Below are 10,496 nucleotides of genomic sequence, written 5' to 3' on the forward strand. Positions count from 1 at the left end.
CTAGATGTCGGTCCTACTTCCAACAACTATACCATCCATCCATCTTTCATAATTAACTTAATAGCATGGTTTTAAAGCGATTAGGTGGTTAGCTGGCTCCCCAATCTAGGCCGGGGTAAGTACAGGTTTTGCACTGCATTAACTAGGACACGGGTCTTAGTATTTCATAGAATACTAAGCCCAACCTAGATTTAGGATTCAAGGCTACTACACTCGGTCTCATAGTATGACTTAAATAGTAAGTAGGTCCCTTCATTTCAGGGACTCTAAATCCTACTTATCTATGTCACAGGATGACGCCACCGCTATCTTTTCTCTCACGCATGTGGTTGAGTGCTTGATTTCTTTTCTTTAATTTTCTCCTTAGTATCCTAGAGCCTCCGAATACTGGTATGAGCCACGCATGTTGACTGAGCCTCTTTCAGACATTTCTTCCATTTGAGTAAGATTTCCTAGTCTTTACCCCTGTGCCAATTCCACTTTAGGAGAGGATAATGTATGATCCTTAATCGAGAGTTTTCTCGGGCTCCGGCCTGGGATGTAATTAACCACTGGGGCTTGCGCCCGTGAGAAACTCGGTCCCACATCTACTAAACCCCATTCAAACTGTTGTATCGGGTGGGGGAAACTCGTGACTAGGTCGTGTATATTACTACCCATCGGGGTATGTTGGAGACAGCCACTATCCTCAATGGTTAGTCGTTTGCACGATCCAATCTATCCCTTCCAATTGACCAATCCCGGGCCGCCACGTGTCCCACCGTGGTCGCTAGAAACCTGCCAGATGCTCTATCAGGTCCTCTCTACCAAGTAAGACCAACTACCTATCTGTTCATTTCAAACAGCATGATAGGAGGTAAAAGTCGCCTCAATATCAACCTGACACGAATTTATGTAGGGATGTGAGGGAGAAAGAAGTAAGTAAATGGGATAATTTTTAAGGGTAGAGTCACCTAGGGAACCCCTTCTAGCGCTCTAGTAACCACATGGTAGAGGACAGATCATCGTGGCCATAAGTATCCAGATGCTGTTAGGACCTCCTAGGAAACCCTAACCCTACACAAAAGGAAAGGAGGGACATCAGTGTGACGTCTCTTAACCAAAGCTGGAAGAGATACACCCTCAGTAGAGTGTGCACAGGGATAATCTCATTCTAAAGGAGTAAAAAGAATTGAAGTAGCGAGGGAGCACCTCTGCTACAGAAAGTATGACAAAGCCCAGTGAAAATAATCCTTAAATAAGCTACAGTGGTAAACCCATACTATCTGATGGGGACCCTGTAAGAAGTAGGAGTAGTATCGAAACATCCAAGGGACCTCTCCAGCAGCTAGGAGTGGGGTTTCAATGGGGAAACAAGTGGTAGAAGTATCTGAAAGAGCTGACTCTCTACTAGATAATCAAAACTCAAGGAAAAGGTGATGACAACATCTAAGGTATGATGTTCCATATCACCAGGTAGGAGAAAAAGAGTCAAAGTAGCGAGGGAGCACCCTCTCCACTAAGAGAAATAACTTTGAGTAAGCAAAATCTCACAGTGGTAACACCCACACAAACTAGTGGGACCCTGTGGGAAGTGAAAGTGACCTCAACTCTTTCATAAGACTAATCCGGTGACTGAGCCTAGTATATGAATGGTAGGATAGGTCAAAGAAAAGAGTAGAAGAACTGATCTTCTACTAGAAGATCAAAGTTCTCAAAGTAGTGATGTTAATATCCGAGGCAAGGTATACTACATCACTACAAGTAAGGCAGCTCTAGGTAGAAAGGGGACACACTCACTACATGAGGATAACAATTATAAATAAGATTGATAAAATATCAGAAGGGTCACAGTGGTAACACCTACCCTGATTGGATAGGACCCTGTGCGGAGCAAAAAAAATAGAACAACATTCATATATTTATTTTAGCAGTTAAGAGTAGGTTACGAATTGTGAAGTAGGTGAGTAAAAAAACTAAGGAGCTGATCTTCCGCTAGAAATCAAAGCTCCAAAGGATGCAATGCTAACATCTAAGATATGATGTACTACATCGCAACTAAGGAAGTAACTCCATGTAGTAAGGGGACACACTCACTACCGAGGATAGTAATCATATGTGAAATCAATGATCACTAAAAGGTCACAACGGTAACACCTACCCTGACTGGGTAGGACCCTGTGAGGGGTAAAAGTGACACTACCACATTCATGGGATTACTCTGGCAGCTCAGAGCAATGTATGAATGAGATAGTAGACTACCAAAAAAAGGAAGAAGGGGATTGATCTTTTCTCAAAAAGACATAAGCTCACAAGGTAGTGATGTTAATATCCAGAACACAGTGTACTACATCACTTAGCAAAGATAATTATTTGAATCATAAAGATTTATAACCAACTAAGTGTCGACTCAACCTTGAAGAAATCATCAAAATGTTTCAAGGGAGGAGCAAGAGAAATTTTGAGGAATTTGAGCTCTTAGAGAGTTTTACCAGGTTCCTCCTGTGATAAGGGCAACCGGTTTCACTCTATTAAGAGCTTCCCTCTTTTTATTCACATACATAGTTTTTAATGAGGATAGTGAATGGTTTCGATAAACCCAGATCATGTTTGCCACATGAACAAAATTGGGGCATTTGTGCTCTTAGAGAGTTTTACCGGGTTCCTCCTGTGACAAGGGCAACCGGGTTTTGCTCTACTAAGAGCTTTCCTATTTTATCATATATAAATTTTTAAATGGGGATAGTGAATGATTTTGATAACCTAGACCAAGTTCACCATATGAACGAGACTGGAGAAAGAGATCTAACAGTCTCTTATAAAGAATCTACTCATTGGTTTTGATAACCAGACCACATTCAACTCATATGAATGAACTGGGGAGCACAATCATATTAAAATTAATGTATAACTAATATCAACATTATGATTGAGGATCAACCCTACCACACCTAATTAGCATAGAATGGTGTGGACCCAGTAGCCTGTGAGATCTCGTTCCCTTACTGTTCCTCTCTGAATTGGATTTTCCTCCCAGGATCGCCCGGGACGATATTGAGATCGTCCAGGCCGATCAATGCATTGAAAACGACTGATTTCTGGAGTGTTTTCTGGAATGATCTCTGGACTGGATCGTCCAGACCGATTTTGGATCGTCCTGGGACGATCAGTGCATGGCAAAATCCCGAGAGCAAAATCGAAATTATCGGCCAGAGGAATCGTCCGGGCCAATTTGATTTTGTTCTGATCGGCCAAGACGATGTGGCGATCGGCCGGGCCGATCAGACTAATGTTATAAGGAAATCAGCTCAATTCGAGGAGAGAGAAAATCATTTTTATAAAATGAAAATATTTGAGGAGAGAGAAAGAGAAAGGAAAAGAGAGGAAAGCCGGATTTTGGAGGCCGCGGAGCGCTTTTCGTCCGACACCGCTGTTGGGAAAAGTGTAGATCTCGCGGTAAGGACTCCGAATCCTATTTCTGTTTTCAGATATATTGATTTTTGATCGAGTTAAGACCTGTTTTGTGTTTTCGTAGTCGAATTTTGGACTCATTGACCATTGACTGTTATGGATTTGATTGACTGACATGCATATTGATAGCAGTACCGTGCTTTGATTTCAGTTGTAGGCTTTAGTGACCTGCTGGGCTATTTAAGCTCATTATATGTGGTTGACAATTTCAGGTCCGAGCAAGGCAACTGGAATGGAGTTCGATCAGAATGTCAGACGAATCCTTTCACTATGGATGCCTGGGGCGTCACATATCCTACCTCCAACAGAGTCTAAACTAAAAAGACTACGACATCCCCGATCATATTCAACTCATGTGAATGGACTGGGGGCTTCAACTATCAAAGCAAGACTGATAGAAAGAAGAGAATCTCATAGAAATAATGGATCACTATCACCACACCTAGCTAACATGGGTGGGTATGGACCCAGTATCCTCTCTCAAAAGAGTCTAATCTAAAAAGACTATGATATCCCCGATCAGATTCAACAACTCATGTGAATGGACTGGGGGCTTCAATTATCAGAGTAGGACTGATAGGAAGAAGAGAATCTCATCATAGTATAGAATCAACATCATCAAACCTAACAAATGCAGGAGCGTGTGGACCCAGTACCACATCTCTAAATGGTCTAAATCAATGATTTAGACATTCCCTATCACATTCATCCCATATGAATGGACTGGGGGCTTCAACTATCAGGGTAGGGCTGATAGGAATAAGTAGTTTACTTTCTAATAAAGGATCAACATCACCGATCCTAACAAATATAGAAGGGAGTGGACCCAATTAAAAGTGATAAATAGGCATATATCCCAAAGGAGTTTGGTACTTAACTCCATCTAATCTTAAAAAGAATCCTCAATTTAAATTTATTAACTCAGATCAAGCTCCATACTAGCTAAATCAAGACACCTCACTTATATGAGTATTTTTCTCTTTTGAATTGAAATCTAATTCAAAAAGGAAGTTAAATTAGAAAAAAAATTAATTTTCTCCATTTCTTGTATGAGTGTATTTCTATATCTTATATGACATCATTGTATAATGAAGATTTTAAAATTATAATTTTCAGATTCAATTATCAAAAATATCAAAAGGATATAGATTTTCTGAGATTTAGAAGTTTACTAGAAAGGGAAGCCATTTACTTACCACTTTTGAGCCCTTTGAGTCACTTTATCAACTTTAATGTGCTTTGCATAATTCTCATTTACTTGATACACCTTGTGTATCCTTTACTTTGACGCACTTTGTGCATCATGTCACTTTTTGAAACTGACTTCCTCTTCCAAACCTCTAAAAGAAAAAATTTTCTCAATTGTAAGATCAACTTTCAGATGCAAGAGAAGAAGACATACTTTTCTTGGACAAAGAAGAAGGATCTACAAAACAAATCATATCTCCTAATAAGAATGAATAGCTTGATTAAGAAAATTATGAAATTTTATTCATCAATATACTATAGTTATCTATGAGATAGATAATCACAAGGTAATAGAAAAAAATTTCACTTCTAAATCTAATTTCAATTTGAAGAAGATTTTAAATTCAAAAGAAGAAATCTCTCCACCCATAGGATGAGATAGAGAGATCATACTATTTCATGAGTCATCACTACAAAAATTAGTAGAGCTAGAAGAAGTAAGAGAGTCAATCATAATTATAAATCATCAATTTTTTTTTATTGATTAATCATCAACATAAGAGAGAACGAGGTCCTTCAGCCCAAGTGCTGGAAGAGGGCCTGTCTTCCCTTTTGAGGTTACAATCATTTTTTTTAACATATTTTTCTAGCACAAATAGAAATAAAAAAAAAAAAGAAAATGTACTAATCTAGCACTACAACAGAAGAAAGAAAAGAAAAACAAGTGCTAACAAAGAATCTGGAGTGGCAACTGTCAACTTGGCCTTGGGAGGCCTCATCTCAACTGCCTCTGAACTCTGTACAGCTTACTTAATCATCTGCTATGTCTTTTTGGAGAGTGTTATCTGCCACTCTCCCTCAGAACTGTGGAGTGATCTGCCACTACTGCCCTGACTGTAAGTCTGACTATCACCGTGGCTGTAGTCTGAAATCCTCTGCACTGTCTGAGTAGCCCTGCCCAAAGGCTGTACTAAGTCACTGTCCTGGAGCTAGATCTTCCCACTGCCCATAATGTTCTCCACTCTATCCTTGAACATAAAATAATCTTCAAGTGTATGTCTAATACATCGGTGAAAGGGGCAATAGAGTTGATGTTCTGTTTGTCCTTCTTTATTTTTTCTCTTATTAAATGGGAATGTCAAAATATCTTTCTCAGCCAAGTATTTGAATATCTTCCTTATGCTTTCTCTTTTAAAGGGATATTCTTTATTAAGTCTCTCCTGTAAAGATGACTGACTCTGAATGGGAGTATTATAAGTGGGCACTGTAGGTGGTGCTGGGACTGCTCTCTGGACCCTATCCACTCCTACGGGGCCTAGTACAACAGGTGGTACTGCTGGCTGGTCTTTGAAAGTACTGGTAGTAGCTACACCTGCCATCTGGGGCATCGCCCTCAAAACTGTCAACTGTGTTGTCATAACCGCCGTGGCTCTGGCAATCTCTACCATCTGTGTCTGGAGGTGTAGGACTGTAGCATAGGCATCCACTGACCTGGGAAATCCACCCACCTCGGGCTCTCCCTGCTCATCCTGGTCCTCGGGCTCTCTCTCTCTCTGCTCATCCGAGTGACCACGATGCGTAATCTCACAAACCTAGTGTACTGGTATATCCTCATCTGACTCATCCTCGAATGAGTCATCCTCTAAAAAGATCTGACGGAGTGCCTCTATGTAGGGATTCGTAGGGGAAGTGATCCTATGAGTGCTGGGAGCTAAAGGTGTCTCAACTCGATCCGGTGACCCAACAAGAGTAACTACTACATCCTCATCACAAGTTATCAGGACCGCCTCGGACCCGGGAGGAGCTGCAACCTCTATCTGCCCAACTATATCCACTGGCTGAACTGTCTCTACCTCAATTGACTGCACTGCCTCTGCTGACTGTACTACCTCCACTGGATGTACTAGCTTGACAGAGGTGTCTGCTCGTTGAAGTCTCCTACTACGGCGGGGCTCTGTGTGGTTAACCAGCTGTTGAGTGGCTACCACAACTGAACTCATCTGGGGCCAAGAAGGCTCCTGCTGCTGTCTCTATCCCTGGCGACGTGGGCGTCGACTGACAGTAGAAGTAACTGTCGGTGATCTAACAACTGGAACTACATCAACTGACCGCTGAGGTAGCTGTCCTCTCTGCCACCTATATATCTATCCCAAAATTTGCTTCCATAATTGAAGAGTAGTCTGAGAGGTCTGTCGGAGTAACCTCTCTCGACTGACAGGCCCTTTGCTACGAGCTAGGCGGACGATGTTTCGAATCCTCTGAGAGAGGGCTCGAACACTAGCATCCCTGGGGTCCCTAGCCCGAGGCAAAGTAGTGATAATAGGAGGGGCCACCATAATACGGGCAACATCCTCCTCATCTCTGCTGTGTGTCAGTAAAGAGAAGCGTCCTCCTTGGATCGCCTCCATCTTAGGGGCTGCTATCACCTCTGGGGTAGGCAAAATTGTAACTGGTCGTGGTCTCTGCTGTCTGGGAGCCACCATCCTCTGAACTAGCTGATCGTGTGCTATCACATCAGCTATCTGCTGCCTCTCTGCCTCGAACACAACTAAATGAAGTATCATGTTCCTATTCCTCTAGGCCCTTCTCCCAAGGCCGGAGGTGGAAGAGGAAGGAACATCTGAACCCACTACCTGGGTGGCAAGGGGAATAGGGACAATTGGAAGTGCCGGGGTCTGCCAGGCGATCTCAGAGTAAGCCGAGCAAAAATAAAAACCCGGCTAGAAGAGGGTGAAGGCGCCTCGGTCTGAGCACCCCTCTTCCTAGTGGAAGTGGGAGGGGGAACCCTAACGCGAGGTACCTCCGTTGGGACCGCGGGATTAACAACAACAACAGGCTGCCGGCACTGAGGGGCCGGAGCAACCCGTGCAACAGTAGCGGTAGGCACTGGATGCCTAATCGCAGGAAGAACGGGGGGAACTGTAGCAGGCTGCCAGCACTGAGGGGCCGGAGCAACCTGTGCAGCAGGAGCGACAGGCAGTGGTCACCTGATCGCCGGACGAACAACTGAAACAGGATGTGGCCTAGGCACTGGTCGCCTAGCCACAGCGCGCACTGGCTGGGCAACTACAGGAATGGGACGAGCAGGTGCCTGGGCTGTCCGCCGAGCAGCTGGTCATCCGAAAGGGCGCATGGCTATGCGTCCTCTCCTCTGAGGATGAGAGAATACAGTAGCCTCCGCTGGGGTCGGCCCGCCAAGAGTGACGAATGCCGAGTCAGTGAAGGAACCAAAAGTGATCCCTCCAGCTAGCGGACTTGCGAGCAGGGACTCAGGGAGAGTCACTCGCGTGTCTGAATCGAAAGCAAAGGTAACGAAAGGCACGAAAGGGGCCATGGTACTGCTGCCAAGAAAAGAAAGTGAAAGGTTAGAAATCAAAATTGAAATCAAGAAATAATGAAGGATTTGATAAAGATAGATAGGAGTTGATAAGGAATAGAAAAGCCTGTAAGGCTGGAAAGAAGTAAAGTAGGGAAGAATTCTAGCTATGGGGAAGGAACCCTAACTAAAGAGAGATCCCAACTAAGAGTAGGACGGACATAATCTAAGGAGTACTAATCCCGGAGTACATACAAGGAGCGATAATATATAATCCAAAGATGGAGAGAAAAACTGGTCCCACCGTGGTCGCCAGAAACCTGTGGACTTCCGAAAGAGCACCGCGCGAATGGGTCAATTGGAAGGGACAGACTGGATCGTGCATACGACTAACCATTGAGGATAGAGGCTGTCGGCAACACACCCCGATGGTTAGTAATATACACGACCTAATCACGGGTTTCCCCCACCCGATACAACAATTCGAATAGATTTTAGTAGATGTGGGATCAAGTTTCCCACGGGCGTAAGACCCCGTGGTTAATTACATCCCAGGCTGGAGCCCTAGAAAACTCTCGATTAAGGATCATACATTATCCTCTCCTAAAGTAGGATTGGCACAGGGGTGAAGGTTAAGAAATCCTACTCAAAGGGAAGAAAGGTCTCAAAGAGGCTTAGTCAACATGCGTGGCTCATACCAGCATTCGGAGGCTTTAGGATACTAAGGAGAAAATTGAAGAAAAGAAATCAAGCACTCAACCACATGTTTGAGAGAAAAGATAGAGGTGGAGACATCCTGTGACACAGATAAGTAGGATTTAGAGTCCCTAAAAAGAAGGGACCTACCTACTATTTAAGGCATACTACGAGATCGAGTGTAGTAGCCTTGAATCCTAAATTTAGGTTGGGCTTAGTGTTCTACGAAACACTAAGACCCGTGTCCAAGTTAATGCAGTGCAAAACCTGGACTTACCCCGGCCTGGATTGGGGAGCTAGCTAACCGCCTAATCGCTTTAAAACCATGCTATCAAGTCAATTATGAAAGATGGATGTGTGGTACAGTTGTTGGAAGTAGGACCGACATCTAGAGGATTTCCAAAGTGGTCCCGGACTTATGTGGGTCAGATGCTCCTAGCTAATGCAATTAAATTTTATTTAGTTGGTTACTGATGCAATGCATGCTAGTTGAAATGTCAGCTCATGAATGCTATAGAATTTTAAAAACAGGCTTATAGAAAATAATTTTTTTAAAAAGATTAAGTCTCTTTAGGTCCGACACTTCATCCTCATAGGCCAGATTATCCGGGCTCTACTCGCAGGCAGGGAGATGTCTTATAATAAGAAAAGTGGAATGCAGTAATATGCATGCGACCCAAACGATTCCGGCAGTTCCCTAGGTTCATTAAGTTTTTATGTTATTTAAAATTTAAAATTTTATGAGTTAGTTATGAGTAGAAAAATTTTATAGTCCTTAGCCTAACGAAAATCCAAGCGAAAGCAAAAAACGGCATGCAAGAAAGAAACCTAGAAAAAGCAGGTAATTCTACTGCGCAATTAGGTAAACACATCAATATAAATTTAGAATAATCAACTAAATGGCAATATGCAAATTGCCCTTATTATAACCCAGATATGTAGAAAGTAAAGTGGCCGGGCACCACTGCCAACAACCCGAATTTCTAAACCTATGACTGACGCAAATGACTTTGAGTGGGATAATGATCTTCGGTCTTCTAGGTGTCTTCTTCTCCTTGGACTCCTTGGAACTCTCCTCCTTGGACTCCTTGTATCTCTCCTCCTTGGACTCCTTTGATCTCTCCTCCTTGGACTCCTTGGATTTGTCGTTGCTTGAATATCCAAACGAAGAGACAATTCCCCCCCAGCATGGGGGGTATTGCCTTTTCTCTTTGGATACCTAAAGCCATCTAACTCGATCTTCCAAATGAAGAAGACTCTCCCCTTTAGGGATGCCTTCTTCTTTTGGAAATCGAGTTGGATAAGAATATCCCAACTCAAAGTTGTTTTCACAACTCTTAACAATTATTACAAATTTTACATCAAATATAAAGCAGAAAAAAAATTTCTCTTTGGATACCTAAAGCCATCTAACTCGATCTTCCAAATGAAGAAGACTCTCCCCTTTAGGGATGCCTTCTTCTTTTGGAAACCGAGTTGGATAAGAATATCCCAACTCAAAGTTGTTTTCACAACTCTTAACAATTATTACAAATTTTACATCAAATATAAAGCAGAAAAAAAAAATCTAAAAGACCTGTATGGTTATCCTAATAAAAACTCCAAGCAGTTATATATGGAAATGAAAATAACTCAAACCATTGACCATGTGTCAAGCCATGCTCTTAATTATGAGGGCTAAGCGATCCACCTGTGCAATTATAATTATTAATTTAGTCCTCATTTTATTTAGGGGGAGCTAAGCAAGCACATGCATAAAACATTATTAGAAATCGTGATAATGCTCCCATTTATTAGCTTGAGCATGGGAACATACACGGAAGAAAAGTGTGTGTGTATATATATA

At 42.5% G+C, this 10,496-nt stretch overlaps 1 protein-coding gene across 1 annotated transcript; it reads right to left on the minus strand.

Moving 5' to 3' along the window:
- Positions 1 to 7,214: 7,214 nt before the first annotated feature.
- LOC110104031 (classical arabinogalactan protein 9-like) lies at positions 7,215 to 7,972 on the minus strand. Its single transcript, XM_020832966.1, has 3 exons — positions 7,808 to 7,972; positions 7,355 to 7,594; positions 7,215 to 7,313 (listed from the first exon to the last, which is right to left on the minus strand). The coding sequence occupies exons 1-3, from the start codon at positions 7,970 to 7,972 to the stop codon at positions 7,215 to 7,217; spliced, it is 504 nt and encodes a 167-aa protein (XP_020688625.1).
- Between the last annotated feature and the right edge of the window lie 2,524 nt (positions 7,973 to 10,496).

This window comes from Dendrobium catenatum, unplaced genomic scaffold (genome assembly GCF_001605985.2).
Source record: "Dendrobium catenatum unplaced genomic scaffold, ASM160598v2 fragScaff_scaffold_847, whole genome shotgun sequence".
NCBI classification, from domain to species: Eukaryota; Viridiplantae; Streptophyta; class Magnoliopsida; order Asparagales; family Orchidaceae; genus Dendrobium; species Dendrobium catenatum.